Source organism: Nicotiana attenuata, unplaced genomic scaffold, assembly GCF_001879085.1.
Source record: "Nicotiana attenuata strain UT unplaced genomic scaffold, NIATTr2, whole genome shotgun sequence".
Taxonomy (NCBI): domain Eukaryota; kingdom Viridiplantae; phylum Streptophyta; class Magnoliopsida; order Solanales; family Solanaceae; genus Nicotiana; species Nicotiana attenuata.
This window is the reverse complement of record NW_017675666.1, coordinates 1-23,289: the sequence shown is the minus strand read 5'-3', so window position 1 is coordinate 23,289 and position 23,289 is coordinate 1. Positions and strand designations below refer to the sequence as shown.

At 40.3% G+C, this 23,289-nt stretch overlaps 2 protein-coding genes across 3 annotated transcripts; one reads left to right on the top strand and one right to left on the bottom strand.

The window, feature by feature from the left end:
- Positions 1 to 7,375: 7,375 nt before the first annotated feature.
- Positions 7,376 to 13,420, bottom strand: LOC109220314 (glycine-rich domain-containing protein 2-like). Of its 2 annotated transcripts, none has more exons than XM_019384777.1 (8): positions 12,936 to 13,420; positions 12,712 to 12,826; positions 12,036 to 12,419; positions 11,116 to 11,379; positions 8,766 to 9,286; positions 8,545 to 8,669; positions 8,161 to 8,321; positions 7,376 to 8,082 (listed from the first exon to the last, which is right to left on the bottom strand). In XM_019384777.1, exons 1-8 carry the CDS (start codon positions 13,109 to 13,111, stop codon positions 7,537 to 7,539), a joined length of 2,292 nt encoding a protein of 763 aa, XP_019240322.1. In that variant the 5' UTR covers positions 13,112 to 13,420; the 3' UTR covers positions 7,376 to 7,536. The 2 variants fall into 2 exon arrangements, with proteins under 2 accessions (XP_019240322.1, XP_019240323.1); XM_019384778.1 differs by having other exon boundaries at positions 7,376 to 8,073.
- On the top strand, positions 13,262 to 14,383 carry LOC109220313 (leucine-rich repeat extensin-like protein 5). Its single transcript, XM_019384776.1, has 2 exons — positions 13,262 to 13,271; positions 13,968 to 14,383. The coding sequence occupies exons 1-2, from the start codon at positions 13,262 to 13,264 to the stop codon at positions 14,381 to 14,383; spliced, it is 426 nt and encodes a 141-aa protein (XP_019240321.1).
- Positions 14,384 to 23,289: the final 8,906 nt, after the last annotated feature.

The following is a 23,289-nucleotide window of genomic DNA, read 5'->3' as shown; positions in this document are numbered from 1 at the left end:
AAATGTAATGGCAAGTTTGTGTAGATTACACCGACCTTAATAAATCATGTCCTAAAGATTCTTTTCCATTACCACATATAGATCAACTGATTGATGCTACTGCAGGACATGAATTGTTAAGCTTTTTAGATGAATATTCAGGGTACAACCAAATCAAAATGGATCCCCTAGATGNTACAGGGTACTAACCAAATCAAAATGGATACCCCTAGATGAAGAAAAAACTTCATTTATAACAGACAGAGGGACTTATTGTTATAAAGTAATGCCCTTTGGCCTCAAAAAACGCTAGGAGACCACGTATCAAAGGCTGATGACCAAGATGTTTCAGGAAAACCTAGGAAAAACTATGAAAGTCTACATAGATGATATGCTTGTCAAATCTCAAAAGTCGAGGGATCATATACAACATTTGTCTGATACATTTCAGATTTTACGAAAGTTCAATATGAAGCTAAATCCCGAGAAATGTGCATTTGGCGTCTCGTCAGGTAAGTTTTTGGGTTTTCTTGTTTCTAACCGAGGTATTGAAGTAAATCCTGCGCAGATTAAAGCCATTGAAGAAATTCCTGACATGCTCACAAGTAAGAAAGAGGTGCAGAGATTAACGGGAAGAATTGCAGCCTTGGGGAGATTTTTTTCTAAGTCATCAGAAAAATGTTTTAAATTCTTTTCAGCTCTCAAAAAGCAAGATCAGTTCGAATGGTCTGAGGAATGTCAACGAGCACTCAAAAACTTGAAGACATACCTGTCAAATCCACCGTTGCTAGCAAAACCAAAAGACGGAGAAAGGTTACTTGTCTATCTAGCTGTTTCAGAAGTAGCGGTAAGTGCTGTTCTGGTTCGTGAGGATCAAGGAACTATCGGGTAGGTTAGCCAAATGGGCCATGGAGTTGAGTGAATATGACATCACATATCAACCCAGGACTGCAATAAAATCTCAGGTGTTAGCTGATTTTAGTCAAGGGATGCAACTAGAAGCGGAAAAAGAACTACAAGTGTTCAATGGTTCTAATTTAGGAACCTGGACTTTATTTACTGACGGTTCATCAAATGTGAAAGGTGCAGGTTTAGGAATTATTTTGGTACCACCTACGGATGAAATCATTCGACAAGACATAAAATGTCATTCTGTAACTAACAATAAGGCAGAGTATGAAGCCGTGATTGCAGGTTTAGAACTGGCACGTGAACTTGGCATAGAACAAATTATAATCAAGAGCGATTCGCAACTCGTAGTCAACCAGATGCTGGGGGCTTATACAGCTAGGGAAGTAAGGATGCAGCAGTACCTGGAAAAGGCACGAGATCTGGTAAGGCAATTCCAAAGCTGGAAGGTTTTGCAGGTCCTACGGGAGGAGAATGTTGAGGCAGATGCCTTAGCCAATCTTGCATCTGCAGCAGAAGTAACAAATGAGGAAAACGCTTCTGTCATACATTTATTTCATTCGGTACTCAATCAGGACAAAAATGAGGTAAATTTCAATAACCTAAATTGGGACTGGAGAAACGAAATTGTTGCTTTTTTGTAGTATGGAACCGTACCTGAAGACAGGAAAAAAGCTCACGCGCTTCGTAAAAAGACTGCTCGGTACTGTTTAAAGCAAGGCAATCTTTATCAAAAAATGTTCGGCGGCCTATTAGCGAGATGTCTCGGCCTTCTCAAACGGAATATGTAATGAGAGAGATACACGAGGGGCATTATGGGAATCACGCAGGAGGAAGGTCACTGGTAAGAACCATGATTAGAGCAGGCTATTATTGGCCTAAAATGGAAGAAGAAACGGAGAATTTCGTGGCTAAATGTGATAAGTGCCAAAGATATGGTAACAATATGCATAGACCTGCGGAGGTGCTACATCCGGTTATCGCACCATGGCCTTTTATGAAATGGGTGATGGACATCGTGGGTCCATTACCACAAGCAAAAGGCAAGGTAAAATTCCTACTTGTACTCACTGATTACTTTACTAAATGGGTAGAAGCAGGAGCATTCAAACAGGTACGAGAAAAAGAAGTCAGAGATTTTATTTGGCGAAATAGTATATGACGATACGGTGTACCAAAGGAAATCGTGTGTGATAATGGCCCGCAATTTATAGGCACACAAATCACAGAATTTTTTCAAAGTTGGCAGATCAAAAGGATTACCTCAACACCTTACCATCCAGCGGGTAATGAACAAGCTGAATCAACAAATAAAATTATTATCAACAATTTGAAGAAACGATTGGAAGAATCCAAAGGCAATTGGCCAGAATTGCTACCTAGTGTTCTATGGGCATATCGCACCACAGCAAAAACAAGCACGGGTGAAACACCGTTTTCACTGGTGTACGGGGCTGAAGCTTTGATCCCAGTGGAGATAGGAGAACCTAGCACGAGATATACACAAGCAACTGAGGAATCCAATGAAGAGGAAATGCGACTAAATCTTGATCTACTTGAAGGAAAAAGAGAAGCTGCATTAATAAGGATGGCAGCGCAAAAACAAGTTATGGAACGATACTACAATCGAAAAGCATGTCTAAGATACTTCAAGATTTGAGACTTCGTACTCAAGAAAGTTTTTCAATCCACAAAGGCGGCTAATGCGGGAAAATTAGGTCCAACCTGGGAAGGACCCTACAAGATTCATGGTATTGCAGGGAAAGGAGCATACAAGTTGGAAACAATGGATGGTAAGATATTACCTTCACATTGGAATGTTGTTCACCTGAAGAGATACTATTTCTAAGGAAAACCCACGGGCAGGTATCCTCATTTTAAAATTTTATTTTTGAATTGTTAAGATTTTACTAACGATTTTAGATTATAGGCAAAAAGTTAACACGTACTAAATGATGAATCACGACCTGCAAGGCATGTGGAATAAATTAAAATTCTCGGTGTAGGGTTACAACTATTTTGATAGAAATTGAGACGGGTTAAGCAGTCTTCATCTATAATCGTACCTCCGAGTCCCGTATGTTTTATTCCTTTACAGGAAAAGGACCAAACAAGAGGAGTAATCAAGTGCTCGAGACTTCATACTTCAATTCTCAAACACTTGGGGGACTACATAATATATATAGACACATGCATAAAGAAGGCAAAGAAGATTGAAGTTCAAGCCTGAAAAGTTTACTCATTGAATGAGTCAGGTGCAGAGCAAAGTCACGAGCTAAAGCCAAAGAAAAACCTCATCATAGTTAGGTTAAAGGCAATATACATGTATTGAAACGGGTTATAAATAAACACCTTGTTAACGGGTTATAAATAAAAACCTTGTTGTATATTATTTTTTGAAAATCTGTTGTAAGGAAAACAGTTACGAAAAAGTTATAGAAGTTATTTAAATACATGTAAAATGTTATTTAAAGCTTGACAGAGTTCAAATAAAAACTTGTCAAAGGTATTTCAAGAAACATGTGTATTCCTATTTCTTTTGTCGTATATTAACACCATTATGAAGTTGAGACGTCTTCTTCATTAAGTGTCGAATATAAAAGGGCCCTCTTTTATAAAATTCATGATTGATTCAAATATTCATGAAGTAAACAAAAAAAAAGCATTTTTGCAAAATAAAAATGCAAGTTATCCAATAAGTCCTTAAATATAAAGGCAGGAATAAGCAAAACAGAAGTTCAAGCAATAACAGAAAACTTCTTAATATTAAAAAAAAAGTATAGACTAAGTATAAACTTAGTCATAAACTAAAAGTTGTTTATACAAAACGCCCCGAAAAAGGTCTGGGGACTTAATGTTTTCAACAAAACCCTCAAAAAGGACCAAGGGTTACAACCACATACCATCCAAAAAGAAAAAAAAAAAGGGAAGTCACATATTATGAACTTGTCACTAAGGAGTTGAAGAAGGAACTGAAGCAGGATCATCATCAGCAGCAGGCTCAACTTGACTTGAAGGAATTGGAGCACTCACCGTACCCGAATCATCTTCTATATTTTCAGAAGTTTCAGCCACGGGAGAAGAAATGTCTTGGCTTTGCTGAATCTTTTCGATGATTTCTTTTATTTTAGCCAACTCAGCCTCCAAGTTGAAATTCTCTTGGCTAACTTCTACAAGGGTATCATGGCGAGAATTTAAAAATGCCCAACTCACTTCAATTGCGGTTTTATCCTCGAGAATCTCGTAATCCTTTTCCCACTCAGCAATTTCACTTTTAAGTTTCTCATTCTCAACCAAGGCAGAATCATAAGAAATTTGAAGAGTAGCATGTGAACTTTCTAAAAAGCGAACCTTACCAGAAGATTCTCGGAGGTCTTCTTGAGTCTGAGTCAAAGTTTGCACAAGTTCACCAGCATAAGCTTCTTTTTTTCTTAAGAGAGCCTTCAACTTTCTGATTTCTTCACTAGCCTTGGAGAGTTGCTCGGAAAAGGAAGTTTCGAGGAGATTTTTATCTTTACTAGCTTGATTTGAGGAAGCTCTTTCAACCCCAACTCCGAAGTTAAATTTCTCAGCTGTTGTTCTAAGGTGCACTTGTTCTCTTCTAATGTTTCCATGTCAATTTGAAGGCTCTCATATTGCTCTCTCCAGTTATCTGCTTCAACTTGGTACTCATGCATCAACTGCTCCGTGTGAGAAACTCTCTTCATCATTTCTGTACCAACGAGGTTGATCTAAAAAAAAAGGTAAGAGCTTTACAAAAAGGAATAACAAATCATTAAAAATACCTTTAATGATGAGTGTATTATGTCGTTCATCAAAGTTAAAGAATTATGGCTCTCAAGCTTGGCCTTCTCGATTGGACCAATTAGAGGTTTCAACCACACATCAGCCCCTCCTGATTTTCTTAAAAGATTGCCATCGGCAGGGACTTCGATGATAACCTGTCTCATGGCTCCACCTCTACTTGAGGAACCAACCTCAATTTGTTGAACAGTTATGGGAGGAGCAGTAGAAGGAGTCAAAATAGCTGGGGGAGAAGCAGCAACGGGAACAACCTTGAAAGGCAAAGAAGGTATTGTAGGAGCAGATAAAGGAAAAGAAGTAAGGGGCGCTTCATCAGAAATTGATTTTAAACTTTCACTACCAAACCCGCGGGTAAAAAGCTGTTCAACAGAATCACGGGCGGCAGCGGGGGTATCATCATCGGGAATCACCAATGAGGCTTCAACAGGCTCGGTGTGAGGAGTGGAACGAGGGGGAGATGCTTCATCATCTGAAATAATTCGTCTCCTAGCTCGTGGCCTTTTTATCAAAGAACCCCCGTCTTGTTCTTCCTCCTCCTCAGTGTCTTGATCGATAGTAGCTTTCCTTTTCGATGAAGAGCCCAAAATTACGAGAAGCTACGACAGCCTCAGCAGTAATATCTCGAAAGGCAAATCCTGATAAAAGAAGGATTAAAATAAATTCTGGAAGAAGTGATAAGAAAAGTTATAACAAAGACTTTTACCGTGAGTTTTCACTTTCCAACCAAATCGTTGAGAGAGAGTTTTCCAAGATCTACCCTCCATCGGGGCAGCATTTAACAACTTTCCTACCCAACCACGAAAATTGGGAATTTCATCGACAATTCCCATGGTTGTTAAAAAAAAGAGAAGGAAATTAAAATGACAATTAACAGAAGTAAGAAAAAGGTATGTGAAGGTTATTAAAAAGAAAACTCGCGTGCAAAATTCCACTTTTCAGGGAAGGGAACGTTTTCTTCACCCACTAAACCAACAGTGGGGGCAGCAACAAACCTGGCATACCAGCCACGGTCCTTATCGTCTTCTGGATTGACCAGAACTCTTTTGCTTCTTGCTACTAAAGTTAAAACTCCTTGGCGAAAGAGTCTGGGAGAGTAAAGGTGAATTAAATGGGATAAAGTAAAAGGCACACCAGCCATGTTGGTTAAGTGTCTCAAACAAGCAATAGCCCTCCCACAATAGGGCCAATTTGCCCTAAACATACGTCGAAAAAACGACAGAATTCGAGGATAACAGGGTCAATAGCAGGTTTGAAACCTAACGAATTCGAGGATAACAGGGTCAATAGCAGGTTTGAAACCCAACGTGAAAGGATATGTATAAACAAAAGAAAATCCAATTAAATAAGAGGTAATTCTTTGGTTCGCATTGGGAATTATAATAGGGAAGTCATGGCTCCAATGGCAATCTTTACGAACTAAAGAAATTAGACCTTCAGTAATCTGAGTTGGGTAGATGTCAGCACGATCTAATGAAGACAGTTGGTTTCTGAGAGATTCTCTATCATTATTAAAAGATAGTTCAACGGGAACAATCTCATCTACAGTGGGTTCACGAAGGGGCTTAGTGGGTTCTTTACTTCTAGACGAAGACCTTTGAGAAAGGGAGCCTCTGGTTCTAGAAGGTGGAGTAGAACTGGACGAAGGAAGAGAAGAACCTCGTGCGGATGAAGACCCTAGATTACGAAGTCTACCTCCTCTCCTACTCCTAACAGGATCAAGATGAAGGTTATCAACAATGGGGACTCTCCTAGGGTTAGGGTTTGACGAAGACATAATAGTACGAGAAAGAAGGAAACAAGAATTATATATTTTGAGAACTTTATGTGAGAAAGACAAAAGTGAAAACTATATTTAAACTCAGAAGCAACCGCCAAAGGAAAAGTTGTAATAATGGAAACGCCATGATGAAAACTGACGTTTCGTAATTGGTGAAGCCGTAAAAAAGCCTTAAAAACGCTGAAAAGTCGCAGAACCAATCAGAAGATGCCACGTGTAGTGGGCATTAAATAGAAGTGACAAATGAAGCGTCAGTTCCAGAGAAGAACTAATGGCGGCAAATATTCCCGCTTTAATAAAATCCACTTCCCAAATATTCTATTGATGAATACATGGCAAGTGGGGGGACTATCTGTATTGGTAAAAATTAAATTTATATATATTGAATTTAATGAAAGATGGCGTGTCATGACACGTAGACTGGTCAAAGATGGCGATCAACAAAGAATAGTTAAAGAGGCACGAGATACAACAGGCACGAGCAGAGATTCAAGAGACTCGGTACCCGCACCTCTTTATGTTCAAAAGTCAAGATAAGAGAATGAACCTTACAGCAAAAGTAGGAACGAATACAGTATTTAATAGGCATTAAATACTGAGAACGTTAGAGAATTTGTATTGAATTACAATGATTATCATTGTAACGTAGCATTAAATACCTTTAATTGTCTATAATGACCTTATTATGACAAAAGCAAAACGTATCACCTAGAAATAACTATAAAAGGGGCAACCTGATCATTTGTAAGGACACGAAATACTACTGGAATATACTGATTTACTTTGCTTTCCATTTGACTTTTATTTACATACATTATTCATATTTGATTATCAGTAACCCGAGTTCTTCTAAAAATAAGCTTTGGCCAAAATCCCATTTTTTGGTTAAACAGATGATGCTCGTTATCCATTAAATTAGTAACTCAGTTGGGGAACAGGTGAAATTTGTTTATACCTTATGAAAGGTGACAAAATGACATTAGATGGAATATATAAAAATAGTTGTTTCAGAACCTGTGCTTGAAAATCTTCTTCAGCACCATGTTATCAGGAAATGGCAATTCGTTCTAATCGATTATGCCATGTTTATACAACCTGTCTCCACCTTCAGCCTGCGTATAAGTCAATGCTGGAGCTGGTAGCCTTGGGATATTATCTTGTGATCCCATCACTGCTTTTGCGGTCCAATACCAAGGCTGAAGGTAAGGTGAACAGATCGACGGAGAATATGAAGAAGTGTGGAGAATCACTGAGCCCCAATCTCTATCACCAAGGTTTGCTTCTTTTATTCTTCTTCTAATCAACAGGCTTCCTACATCTTGCTTCTTCATTTCCGATATGCTTCTGACGATTGACATGCAAAGAAGAAGTACGAATACAGCATCTTCTTCAGGTAAAAACTCCACCACCAATAATTTCCAGTTAAGAAGTGCTGTAGCTTTTCCAACGGGGTCATCCTCCGAGAACCTAACTAACGTTATGAATCCGTCGTCTTCTTTGTCTTCAATTTGCTTTAACTTGTCATTTGGCAGATGTTCTGTCTCTTCAACCAAGCCAGATTTCTTCACATCATACTGCATTTGCCGCCCTTCCAGTAACTTTACCTGCAGGGACTGTGTTCTTAAGATGATCAATACTCTTTAGCAAGTTGTTGCTGCAATCAAATCAAATCAAAGTTAAATACACTGTACCACTGAATCATTTGATTGCTGGTTTATGAGGCTAAAATTTAAGCCTGAACTGGATGTTGATGATTCCGAGCGTACTAGTAGCTCATCTCCAGTTGAAAGGTTCCACATAGAATGCCATCCTTCTGGTGGATCTTTTGGTTTTGCAGTACCTACCACTTTCTCTGTACTAGATGAGAAACACAAGCAAATGACACCACAAATTAGGCAAGAAATCTAGAATGGGAGGCATCCACTGAAAAACAACATGCTCTCTTATGAGTTGGTTACTAACAGATCAAACATAAATCTTTTTAATCTTCTTTTCTTGATCGTTGAAATGAATGTTGGACCAGAAGAACAGATACAGCCACATAGGGGGATAGACAGAGAGGAAATATTACATACCAGGTGCTCTACCTATGGAACCAGCAACGTAGGACCAATGACCTTCACGTATTTCTATAATGCGGTCCTCCCATTTTACAGCTGACGGAGTTTCAGCTCCTCTCCTCCAAAAGCCACCTCCAACTCTAACGTATTGACAAACAAAACACGAGATCAGAAAATAAAACACGAGAATGCAGATGATCACTTAGTCAAAATAGATGTGTCCTCGTGTTCTATACCTAAATCGAATCACAAAGCATTCCCTGCCTGCATGATCCAGAACAGTGCGAGATAACCATCGACCTTCTTGGGGACGATACTGATTCATCTTCAGAATAACATCAGATATCATGGCACCTGAATCATCTGAAACGCGATCGGGTACACATTTCAACAAGTAGGAAGCTTGGGCAGGAGGAGTTATTGAGGTAGCTACCCTGACTGTGTGGTCAATTTCTTTTGCCAAAGTGAGAGAAGGCGCACGTAACAAATCATTCCAAAGAAAGGTTACGCTCTCTCTCAGGCTACTTCCTTTAATGCAGCGACCACCACGTTGGCGAACCTCAAGAACCATTCCTTTCGTTCCAAACTCACAATAGAGATGCAAAGCTTTTCGCCACCTTTGAGACGTAAAGTTGCAGAGTGGTTTATCAATTTTGAGCTCCCTGTGACATCTGACCATCTGAAGACGTAAGAACTCCTTTGATGCATCGAAGCTCAAAGGTTTCATCTTTGATTTTAGCTTCACTGTTAAGCAAACCTGTAATGCAAATCATAGCACAACCAGCCTTTTAATCATCCCTTCCTGATAGCACTGCAACAGTGCAACGCTATTCCCCTCCCCTACCCAAAGAAAAGAAAAAGACAAAAGAAAAAAAAGCTATAGTCGATAAACCTGAGACGCTGTTGTTATGGAATTCACTAACTAGAATGGGCTTCTGAAACCTATGTCTGAGCTCAACCTCTAACCAATTAAGTTATGATGTCATATAGTTTTGATCAGGGAACAGAGATTAATTCCTTTGAGAAAGTACGCTCAAGTTTTATCATTCAAGTCAATACATCAGAAATCTAGGAACAAATTCTATTACCAAAGAAAAGCTCTATCCGTGGAACCTAGTCTCTATCGGTGTGACAGTGATAAAGAAAAATCTTCCGTAGCACAATTGCTTCATTGAACTGGTCTGCTTAGCGGTCAGACCACTGAGTAACCATGCTTGAGAAAAGCCGACTATATGCTGCAGTTCTTGGTGGATTGATCATTTATAAGACAAGCTTATTTCTGATTGTCTTCAACTAGCATAACCAGTGTATTGCCTTCTCCATTACATCAATGATTTTAATCTAACTCACAATAGCCTAAAGAGCAAAAGGCAATAAGTTTTATGATCATACATACGAGAGTATGTATTTTTCTGATTTACAGGCAGCATAAATTTAGCTTTAGAAAGTACAACAAAAGTTTGTCATTTAGTAAAACGGGATTCACAAGATCATATCCTAGATTGGTAATGAATCATGTTATATAACAAAAGAATCTTATGTGATATATTCATACGAGACATGTCAACATGCATTTTGATTCCGAAGCATGAATCCCTCACACTTACTTTTGTTTCTGCTAGTTCCGGTTAATCATGCATAACACTAAGGGAGGGAAAATATTGGTGGTCTGATCGGGATGGACCAAGCCATCCGTACTACATGACAAATTTCAATTATGAATTCCTTGCATGATTTGGCTCCAGGTGCCAGTTGATTGACACCATAATATGCACCAGATTCACCCAAAGTTTTCCAAAATATCCAGCCATCATTGCACGTTGTAACAATCTTACGGCAGAGATTTAATTTATCTAAAATTTTGAAAAATTACAGAGAGAAGCGACTTAAGGAAAACCTCCAACTGCTTTTCCTATTTTTGGAAAAGTTATAGTTCATACGACAAGCATCTGCAAACATTGCTTTGATATGCAACTACTAAGCCAAGGAAAGCCGTAAAAGACTGTTACTTTTCGTTTATATATATCTTGCAACTTTTACTTCTTAGCTCTAACGTAAGTGCAGGTAACTAATTGCTTTAGCACCTTCCTCTAACATACTTCTGAAAATTCATCTTCACCCCTTTATATACCTTTATCTAGGATAACCACTATCATTGTATAAAGTTGACAAGTAGGCATGGATAGAATAAAGACCTATCTACTGATGTGTACATAAGGATAACCTCCCAACCAAAATCATGAAAACATCAAATAAATGGCAGAAGAGGAGAAAAGAAAGGAAAAGTAAAGAGTGATACAAAAAAGAAACATCAATAATTAAATGTGACCTAATCAGATGATGATAGGGTACCAACTTGGACATAAACTAATATACCTTTATAAGTCCTCCTTGAGTTTTTTATTAGAGCTGCAACTATTGGAGAGAGGAAGAAAAAAGAGGGAAGAAATGAGAAAAGCTAGCACAGACCAATCAAACAGTCAATATCAGGATACCCTACGCCCCGTGACTGCATTTTAATATGTCCTAATTTTAATATTGTCAAGTGGGAAATTGCAAAGTGTGAAAGCAAAAGATCCAACTGACCTCAAGCAAGAACCGTGGTAACATGGATGAGTATTTTGCATTAACATCAGTATCTGAGACCTCCCAGTGAATAGGCGGCTTGATCTCAACAGCCTTTCCAATGGCCAAACCACCAGCTTTCTCATATGGCTGATCATATATTCTTTCCCATAGTTTCTTTGTATCCTCAATTCCTTCTTCCTTCACAACCTCCCATGGTCCTACTACTTTTTTCATTTCCTCCTCCAACCCCTTTGTGTCCAATGCGTACGCAGTAGGATAACTCTGATTGATCAATTCATAAAAACCGAAAAAATTGCATAAGCATCACTACACCACAGTCATTATAGATCATTAGACAATAAACATATCTCAACTTGATGAAATCATACATTCGAAATAATATTTAAGTAACCAAATAGTACAAGATCCACGTCGACCAATGAGTCATGAATCACGGTGAACAGCCACCAGGATTATGACATCAAGGTTATGACAAACACGACAGAAATCTCGACACTATACTACCTAAAAGCTGAATAAAATTGATAGTGTACTATATTTGAATAAAGTATTAAGTATTTTATTCTTGTTGCAATACATAAATCAGAAATCTTTTACTAGCAACGTGAATGCCAATGAAAACAGACCAGGCTGATGCCAAAAGAATATGAGCCATGTAATAAATTAATGATCTTTTTGGCCTTTTTTTTAAGATAATGACTAAATAAAGTATTTTCTGAGAATAACAATTCACCCAAAAGTTTATTAATCGATTATGAATTATTTAACTTATCTTAAGAAGCCATGCTCAAAGTCCTAACTTCTAACTGCTTCACCAAAAGTAAATGGATAAGGAAATTAAAGATTTCTCTATAGAACAAAGAAGTGAACCATTAGACAAAACCTTTAACATGTAAATTTCAAAGAAAAACACTTACTTGATGAGTTAGCCACATTAGAAGAATATCTGAAGTAGGGACTAAAATAGAGCTAGTATCTGCAAATCTATGCATCATATACAGAAAGCCTTTATACCGTTGTCGAGCTGCTATCAGATAAACAATCTCTGAATAATAAGGCTCAGAAAATTTGGTGTATAAATGTCTTTGTTTGGATACTTCATTTAGCAGATCTTCACGAAGAATGGAGCAAGGTTTCTGTAAATTGGAGTCAGATTCATTTTCAAAAGGCTCAGTTGGGTATCTTTGAACCCAAATTTCTTTGCATCTATTTAATGCGTACTCTTCATTTTCTTCATTAAATATAGTTGCTTTTCCAACGAGTTTACAGAACCTTGATTCACAATATTGCCTGTAACTTACCTGAAATTAAAATATCCAAATATGCTTTAGCATTAATTATAACTATTAATACACAATTTTAGTAGTGCATTTTGAAGCTCTACTTTCAGTTTAATTTAAGAGAAAATTTTTAAGAGGAAGTGCAAGGAAGAGCTTTCGTGTATGTAACTTTACTCTTTCCTAAACTAGAAGCTCAAACTTCATATGGTAGAACTAACTTTAATGTAAAAAAATAACACTTTTTTTTTGTCCAATATTGTCTCAGAATCAAGTAAAAGAGTAGTACTATTTTCACCGTAATAGTATATCTTACCGGATTTAAGGTGTGACAGTACCAAACCCATTCAATATCAAGAGGAGGGAGAATCATTGGAGGGGTTGACCCATTAGAAAGATCAGAAATTAATGGCATCCATAACTGATCATACCTGCAAATAAGAATAAAACTCATTAAGAGTTCCATCACTCAAACGAACAAGAAACCAGCACCCAGATAAAGTTACGGAGCATTAAGCATGTGAAAATAGTGTGATTAACCTTCTAATAGATTCAAGAATGGTGGGTTTCTCGTGAAGCCAATGAGACTCAGATACAAGTCTCAAGAACCCAAGATTTCGCCTGGAAGCGGCAACAAGATCAACACTCAAACGCACAGTTTCTTCCTCAGATATCTCACTTAGGCTTCTCATGGAACCATCATCCCAAGTTGACATTCTTGTTTTTTCAAGACTCTGCACTGCACCCAAATAGTAACTTGAAACATGTAATACAAGAAAGTTTAGGAGTGGACGGGATTCCTCTTAAAAAGGCATGTTCTTTTAGCTGAAGAAGGAGAAGGCTCTTGTTGCTCCTCAAATAAACAAATGGAAAGAGGTTAATGGTGGCAAAGTATGTTTTTAGTTTATGGGGATATGATAAAAGTCGACACGTGGAATATAAGCTTTGTACTTTTCAGGTGCGATCTACTGTTCTTGGCTGTGACCACTACTTGTGTCTGCCTATAATATAAGGGCCCTTTTGTTGTTTTACCTATGTTTCAAAGGACTAAAAAGAATAAATGGAAAAGGGTCAAATCTACCTCCTTACTATTAGAAAAGGTTTAAATATACCCCTCGTTATACCTTGAGTCCATATATATCTCTCTGTTATTATACTATTGGGTCATATATACTCCTTTTCTGTCAAGTTTGTCCAAAGTAGACATTCAATCCTACGTGGCACTAACATTTGATGAGGTGGATGACACATGGCTTGCCACCTCAGCGTCCCTAACCATTTTACCCCTCCTTCTATTCTTTTCCACCACTATTTCCACCATTATCGCTACCATAAAAAATATTGTATTTCAAATTTTAGTCTTTTATATATGGATTAGGGGCGCTGAGATGGCATGCCATGTAGCATCCACCTCATCAAAAATTAGTGTCACGTAGGATTGGATGTTCACCTTGGACAAACTTAGCAAAAGAAGAATATATTTGAACCAATACTATTATGGCAGGGGTATATTTAGACCCAAAATATAACGAAGGGTATATTTAAACATTTCCCTGTTGTTGGATCTGGTAGAAAATGCCAACTCTCATTGTCCTGTCCCTGTTGTTGTTCCTGGTCCAAGGAGTTCGGGACCCGGGCCTCGTCCGCCTTTGGTTAGTGAGCAACCAATAATCAGCACTGCTCCTGTTGCAACTGCTTCTCAACCTAATACACCAACAACTTCACACCCTTCTACACCAACTGCTCCTACGCCTCCAGCATCCGTTGCATCTTCTCCACCGGCCACAGATGCTCGAGAGGAGGGTGCTTCTCCTCCCCAGTCCCCTGACCACATGAATTTGGGGCACAATTACTCACCCCCTTCTCCAGATCCTCGAGGGAGGAGGGGTGTCACTCTCTCGGTTTCGAAGAGGTGCCATATGCTGTCTAGGCCGGTGGGGCTTGCCAACTACCTGAAGTCGCTGGCTTCAGAGAAAGATAAAAAGTAGATAACACTCCCTTACTAGGGAGTGTATGTTGAACAACGCCATACACAATGCGACACCGGTACCGAACTTGTTCTCTTACTGCTTGTTCTTTGTTTATCTATTATAATGGGATTTTTGACTTTGATATACGTTTTTCAGGCCAACTTCCTTGCGTCTGAGGGCCTTTAGATATTGATCCTTGATAAAGAAGGACTTATGTCCGAGCGGGATCAGCTGTTAGCTGAGAGGAATCAACTCGTTGCGCGCCTACCGGTGCTAGAGGCAAAGGCTGCTGAAGCGGCCGAGCTTGAGGCCCGGTTGTAGAAAAGTGAGCAGGAGGTGATAGCCCACAGTCAAGAATCCACTTAGCTACATGCACAAATTCAAGATGCTAAGGCTAAGTGGGCTGAGTTTCAAGATGTTGCTCTTGCTGCTATCGAGCGCGAGTCTGCCTCCGTTGACCGAGTAAATAACTTGGAGGCAGCCTTGAACTCCAAAATCGAAGAGGCTGTTATAGCCGAGGAGAAGCGAGCCCGGATGGAAGAGAGGTTTAAAAAGGTCATAGAGCAAAATCGGGTTCACATATCTACAATCTGTGATCTTGATCTTAGCCTTGGTGCCACAAGATCTGAGCGGAATGGCCTTTTGGCCGAGGTTGAAAGACTTAAGTCAAAGCTCTAACACCAATGGGATTCCCTCGCCTTTGAAAAGACATACTCTATGTATCATATGAGGAGGAAAACCTTGGACGAGGCCAAAGTGGGCGCCATTGATATTGATGATGAAATTACCAAGGCCCGGGCGCTGGAGTTAACTGCTCGAGAACGTCTCCTGGCTCAGCATGACGCAATTGATTCTTCTAGTACCGGTTTCGAGTATTCGATAATCGAGAAAGAATTTGAAGAGAATGCTGATAAAGGCCAAGATTCTGCACCGGCGGCAGATCCGCCGACTTCTCCTGAGGGGCGTAGATGCCTCTCCCCCCATGAGTTCTGGTGGCGATGAAGTTTATATTTTTCCTTTTTTCTTTGTTATTTTCCTTTGTTCCTTTGTACTTATGACGTTTGGCATGTTGATAAATAAATAAGACTTTTGTTTAAGTATTGCACAAAGTTTATTCTTTTTGCGTCGAATTAGATAAGGCTTCAGGTGTATTTTCGTCCGATAGCTTTTGGGTTATGGGCATAAATTCTTCCGGAACTAACCCTTTACTATGAGGGCTTCATAAGAGAGGGCCCTCTTATGTTTACGATGCTCTTGAAGATGACGTCACCCGTTTATTCCAGCACAAACATTTGAAATTTTTTATTAACTTTCAAATGATAAAATCAATTCATCGTTTGGATAAGAAACAAGACTAAAATATAAGGACTTTATTTTATTCTTTCTATCTTCAAAAGTACATAAGCATTTGTTTACTAAAAAAAGAAATTGTCAATACATGTGGCTAACTTGTACAACTTATTTCTACGGGGCTGGGCGTGCAGTCCCTGGTCCTGACGAGACATTATTATTCACGGATCTCGTAGTCCCGATTTTCTTGGAAATTGCGTTGCCGTATTCTCATACTATTCCCCCTAGTATTCGAATGCGAAGTATGCGAATTGGAAACAGGAAGTCTTGCTCTGCTGGGCAAAGCGCTTGTGAACAGTTGAATAGCCTTTGGTTCGATGGCAAGCTTTACTTCCCATTAGAAATTTGCCATCGAGCCAAAGACTATTTAACCATCCCAAGTGGTTTGTTATTTCAATGCATTGTCATTTAAAGGTATTAACTTTGTCGATGGCGCCCTCTTTGTAGTATGATTTCCGTTGCTGCCTCGTTAAAAACCTTGTCAGAAAAACCCGATAGGGACAAAAACTGGTCGAAGGGAAAAAGAGTGCAACACCTACTTTCAATATAGGCAGGACCCATCAGTAATAATACCTTTTGAGGTGAGTCACGTTCCAATTGCTAGGCAACTTGACTCCATTTTGATTCTCCATCTCGTATGATCCTTTTCCGATGACAGCTGAAACCCGGTAGGGGCCTTCCTACGTCGGACCTAGCTTCCCAGCGTTTATTTCCCGGGTGTTTTAAGTCACTTTCCTTAAAAACAAGTCTCTAACTTTAAAATAGCGTAGATTGGCCCTCCGGTTATAGTATCTTTCCATCCTTTGCTACTGAGCCACCATCCTCACGTGTGCCAAGTCATTGCGTTCATCGAGTAGTTCCAGCTTTACCGGCAATGCCTCATTATTTGTTTCTTCGTCTGTTCAGAAGAACTGTAAGGTTGGTTCTCCTACTTCCACCAAGATCAGAGCTTTTGCGCCGTATCTGAGAGATAAAAGTGTCTCTCATGTGCTTGATTTGGCCGTCAGGTATGCCCATAGCACGCCCGTTAACTCTTCGGGCCATTTGCCTTTAGTTGCTTCTAACCTCTTTTTGAGGTTTTCAATAATCACCTTACTGGTTGATTTCGCCTGCCCATTAACGCTCAGATGGTATGGTGAGGATGTAATCCTTTTGATTTTCAGGTCGTCAAGAAATTGTGTGACTTTGGAGCCTATGAGCTGTGGTCTTTTGTCGCAGGCAAGCTCCTTCGATATTCTAAACCGGCAAATTATGTTTTCCAATAGGAATTCGACCACTTCGCGCTTACCGATCTTTTGGTAAGGACCTGTTTCAACCCATTTAGTGAAATAATCAGTTAAAATGAAAAGGAATATTACCTTTCCGGGACTAGGTGGCAGTGGCCCAACTATATCCATCTCCCATTTCATAAATGGCCATGGGGACAGTACCGAATGCAAGAGTTCCGCCGGTTGGTGCACCAATTGTTCATGGCACTGACATTTCTCGCAATTCTGAAGGAACGCCTTTGCTTCATGTTCCATCCGGCGCCAGTAGTATCCTGCCCTAATCAGCTTTAGAACCAATAAATTTGCACCGAAATGGTTCCCACAAATTCCTTCATGGACCTCTCTCATTACGTAGTCCGCCTCCGAGGCTCCCAAGCATCGGGCAACGGGCCTTGGAATGATCTCTTATATAATTGTCCACCAATGAGGCTGTAGTGAGCCGCTTTGGTGCGTAGTGCCCGGGATGCCTTCGGGTCTTCGGGCAGCTTACTATGCTGAAGATAATCGATGAAATAATTCCTCCAGTCCCAGACCTCGTTGGTCGTATTTACTTCTCAATAGCCATCCACATCCAGTACCGAATGCATAAGTTGAACCACAATACCGGAATCAGATCATTTCATTTACGTGGACGATCCCAAAATGTCCAATGTATCTAATTATATGTTCTTTTCTCTCGGGATGTGTGTGATCGACCACTCCCTGAACCGTGTAAGCAAAGTTTGAACTTTAATCACATATTGTTGCATGTGTTCCTCATTTGTATCGAAAAATACCATATACTTGGTTTACTACCAGCTGGGAATCACATTTGATCTCTATGACCTCGGAGACAAGTCCCCGGGCCAGTTCGAGTCCTGTAAACGAAGCCTCATACTCGACTTCATTGTTAGTCAACGGAACAGTTTTTATGGTCTGCCTCAGGGTCGAAGGCGTGATTAGGACCACCCCAAGCCCGGACCCTTTCACATTGGAAGCTTCGTCCATGAACAAGATCCAAACTCTTGATGTCATTTCCGACACCATTATCGCTTCTTTAGCAGCTAGGGGTAATAACCCGAGATTGAAATCGTCCTCAAAGTTGGCCAAAATTTATGACTTGATCGCAGTCCTAGGCTTGCACTCAATATCAAATTCACTAAATTCAACTGCCCATTTGGCCAACAAGCCGGACAACTCAGGCTTGTGAAGAACATTCAGCAAGGGAAAGGTTGTCGCAACGGCTATCAAGTGGCACTGAAAATAAGGCCTAAGCTTTCGAGAGGCGACTACGAGAGCTAAGGCCACCTTTTCGAGGTGCGGATAACGAGTCTCTGCTCCCGATAAAATTTTACTAACATAATAGACAGGAAATTACGTACCTTCATCCTCCCAGACTAGAACGGAACTCATCGCCACTTCCGAGACCGCTAGGTTTATTATTAATTGTTCATCTTCCCCCGATTTTGATAGTAGCGGGGGGCTTGATAGATAACGTTTCAGGTCTTTTAAGGCCTGTTGACATTCTGGAGTTCATTCGAAATTGTTTTTCTTCTTCAGAAGTGAGAAGAAGTTTATGACATTTTTCCGAGGATTGAGAGATGAACCTGCTTAGAGTGGCCAATCTTCCAGTTAGCCTTTGGACTTCCTTTATGCTTGTCAGCTGATCTGGGATGTCCTCGAGGGCTTTGATCTTATCGGATTTACCTTGATCCCCTTTTGTGAAACCAAGAAACCCAAGAACTTACCGGAGCCAACCCCAAATATGTATTTTTCGGGTTGAGCTTCATCTTGTGCTTCATCAAGATATCAAAGGTTTCCTGGAGGTGCTTTAAATGGCCACCTGCATTCAAAGACTTGACCAACATGTCATCTTTGTATACTTCTATTATTTTCCCTATTTGCTTCTCGAACATCTTGTTCATGAGCCTATGATAAGTGGCTCTAGCGTTTTTAAGCCCGAAGGGCATCACATTATAACAATATGTGCCAAAGTCCTTTATGAACGAAGTCTTTTCCTAATCCTCTGGGTTCATCTTAATTTGGTTGTACCCGGAATAGGCATCAAGGAAACTCATTAACTCGTGCCCGGCCATTGCATCAATCATTTGATCAATGTTTGGCAGTGGGAACAAGTCTTTTGGGCACGCCTTATTCAAGTCTTTATAATCTACACACATTCGAAACTTGTTATCCTGTTTTGGAATTACAACTACATTAGCTAGCCATTCGGGATACCTTACCTCCCGGATTGAACTGATGTCAAGTGATCGAGTTACCTCTTCCTTAAGAAACCTATTTCTAACCTCGGCTAGCGAGCGTTTCTTTTGCCTTACCGGAGGGACGCTTGGGTACAGGCTTAGTTTATGCATGGCCACCTCTAGTGGGATACCTGTCATATCCGAGTGCGACCATGCGAAACAATCAATGTTAATTTTAGGAAATTAATAAATCCCGACGAGCTCGGGATTGAGTCTTGTTGCCAAGTGAAATTTTCTCTCCAAGAATTCCTTAAACAAAGCGACTTGTTTGAGTTCTTTTGCCGTGGATTTGGTTGCGTCTACCTCTTCCGGTACCTGAAAGTATCTCGGTACCTGGTGGGGTTCTGACGACCCCTCGCCTTTATCATCTTCGCTCGGCTCAGGAGTAGGCGTCTGTTCCTATAATTGCTATTTGCTGGGTTCCTTCCCTCTACTGCTGGAAACTGACGCTGAGTTTATTTCTCTTGATGTCGGCTGATCTCCTTTTATTTGCTTGATTCCCTTTGGGGTTGGGAATTTCAGTAGTTGGTGATATATTGATGGTACGGCCTTCATCTCATGTATCCATGGTCTTCCAAGAATTATGTTGTAGCCCATGTCACCGTCCACCACTTCAAATAAGGTTCGTAACCCATTCGGCGTTCGTAGGCAGCAGGATCTCTCCTCGGGTTGTCACACTTGCCAGTTTGAACCTGACGAGGAGCTTTGTTTGCTGGAATGATACTTCTAGTTAACTTGGCTTGTTCCAGCACTCTCCACTGAATGGTGTTGGCTGAACTTCCTGGGTCAACCAAAACACGTTTGATCTTGAAATCTAGAATATTAAAAGAAATTACCAGGATGTCATTATATGGCAAAAGAAATCCATCGGTGTCTTCCTCCGTAAAGGTAATGCCGTCTTCGGCGATTTCCTAGAGTGTCTTGATGTGAGTCACTGATACTTTTGTTTTCTTTTTCGCCGAGAAGGTTATACCATTGATTTCATTCCCTTCGAAAATGATGTTGATAGTCAACCTACGAGGGTCTTCCCTTATCTTCGAGGGTTCAGCATTATCCCAGCCTTGGCCGCAATTTTTCTTGGCTCAGTCACTCAAGAACTCCCTGAGATAGCAGTTCTTCAACAGCGTTGCCACCTCCTCGAGCAGATGCCGATAGTCCCCAGTCCTGTGGTCGTGTGTCCCATGATATTCGCACAATAAGTTGGGATCTCTATGGCTGGGATCGAATCTGATTGAGCTCGAGAATCGTTCCTCTTTGACATTCCTCATCGTTGATGCCAACTCTAGTACGTTACTGTTGAAATTGTAATCTGATAACCTGGGATAAGTGGAATCCCGGGTCCCTGGTACCTCTTTTCTTGAAGCGATGTGTTGCTCCGGCCCCGGTCAATTCTTCTATCGGGGGTGAACCTATCGGAGGACCGGAACCCTTTATCGCCGTGTCCCTCAGTTCTCTCGTAAGGCAAGAAACGGTCTTTAGAAAATCATCTGCATCAACGTCGCCCTTGAACTTGTCTTGGTTCTTGTCTCGGTTCCGCCCCATGGTTGATATCGGGAAGCCAAGCTAATCATATTCTATCCTTATCTTTAATTCGTAGCGATTATGGACATCCGCCCATGTAGTCTCTTGGAACTCGAGCAGGCTTTCCTTCAATTTTTGGGAGGCGTCGGAGCTCCTAGGGTTCTAACCTTTAGTGAATGCCTCAACTTCCCATTCGTGTGGTACGGCCTGTAGCAGCATCCTCTCTTTCTGGAATCTAATAACGAACTCTCACAGCAATTCGGACTCACCCTGTGTGATCCTGAATACGTTTGCGTTCCGAGCTTGGACCTTTTGAATGAATCTGCGAGCATTTCAAAAAAATTAATTGAATGCTCGGGTAAAATCGAATACCATGTTAAGGCCCTTTCATGAGGGTTTCTCTGATTTTTTCCAGTAGAACCAACTCAATCTCATGTTGAGCCAAGTCATTCCCTTACACCGCCATTATATAAGTTGTGATGTGCTCCTGAGGATCTGAAGTCCCATCGTACTATGGTATGTCCGTCATCTTGAATCGTTTCGGAATCTGTTCTGGTACTGCTCTCGGCCTAAATAGTAATTAGGTGTACTTCTTTGAATCAAGGTCCTTTAAAACTAGTGGTGCACCCGGAATCTGGTCCATTCAGGCGTGAAACTCCTTTGTGTTCTGGTCCATCCACTCGTTAATCTCCCTCATGAATCTCATGAGTTTGTTTTGAAAGGATCATTACCGTTGTCATTACCGGACCCGCTACCGGTTCCCTCGACTCCGTCGAAACCGACCTCACCCCTCGAGGTGTTGTTATCAACCGTTTGAGCCGTTTGATTTGCAGGAGCGCCAGGAGGAACTGGGCCTCTTTCGTTTGCATTGATGGAAGCACCTGATAATGCGTGCTTCAATTCTGTCATGACCTGGTCCTTCCTCGAGAGATGGCCCATGATGGCTTTTTGTTTCTCTCTCAAGATACTGTTTTCGCAATGTGTTCATCCTCCGCATCATCGGGAGTTATTTCCCGCACGTCGGGGATATTGTCCGTCACGGAGTTGCCATGTCCCCCTCGTTGCGAGTGTCACTGATTGAATCCTCATATTGAGGCAGATTCTCGTGTGCCTCAACGTTGTGTGCGATGTTGATATCATTAGCTGACATTTTCGATTTTTGTGTATGAAACAAAGAATCAAACGAGTTAGTAATAGATGTAAGGATCAACTCAATTACGCAGCTGTCTAAGCCCCACGGTGGGTGCCAAACTGTTTATCCGTAAAGTGGTACAGTTGAATTTATTACGTGGTTTATAGACAAGCGAACTGATTTGATCCAAAATGACAAATAAATTAGATTAAAAATAAGACTTAGCGTTAAAATCAAAGGGAATGGCAGGCCTGGCTCCGAGAGCGATGCTTCCGAGGATAGAAATAAGAGCAATATAAAACAGAAAGTAAAGTTGTATTATTTAGCTCGAGAATAGAATGTAACATAAGTTTTGCTAGAGATTTTTCCCCCTACAATGGCTGTTGAAACTACTATTTATAGTTATAGCTAGGAAACAAGATCCTAGGATCAAGCCCTTTTAAATGACAGTAAAAAGGGCCATTGATGAATATGTAACAGCAGACCATGATTGCCAAAATTCTCTGCAACGGTTACCTATTTAATACTAGGGAATATTTTTCATTAAATGTCATATGGTGACAAACATTCGACCCGCTCCCATTGATAATGCTCCCTTCGGGGTCTATCCGATATCAACTGCAGTTGTTGCTCCCGGTCTTAGTTCTTACCCGATTTGTTTTCTGTCTGTATTCGATTCCACATGTCGCCTTATCATTCGATCATTTAATATAAGTCAATTTTACCCTATATAGTAGTGACTACTGACTACCAATGATGAGAGCTCGTGGAGCTGAAGGCCTAATATTGCAGTCATCTTTCTTTGATCATGAAAATAGAAAAGAAAGAAAAAGAAGCGGACAGAAAAGGAAATTGCAAATTTCAACGGTGGCTTGTAGTTTCTTCCTTAGCTTTACTCTTGAGCGTGGCATAATTCCTTGATAGTGAGCAACTTATGCACGTTTAGCAAAGAAAGAGGAAAATAATTATAGAATAACTGATGTTTGTTTCCTTGGCAGGGAAATAACATTTAATACGTAAGATTTCGCTTAATCATTTGCATACAAAAAATTGATTGTTTTTCGACTAGAAAATTAGGTATGCTAGATATATTAAGATCAAGAGGATGTTTGGGTAAAGCTTAAAAAGCTGGTTTTAAAACAAAATCCTCACACAATCAGAACCACTGAGTTGGCTGTAACACATGCGTTGTTTTCGTTACACAAAAAAAAAAAAAAAAAACGAAAAAAAAAAAACTCGAACGACCATATAAGGTGAACAAGCAGTGTTTTTAGCATAGGAATGTCACATATCATAATCAGATGGTATGGGGGTCCATACCCCCCCGACCCCCCGACTGACTCAAATGGTGTATCAGCGAACCTAACTGGCCACATTGATAACACCAGCCATATCATATTCTTTCAAGCCAAA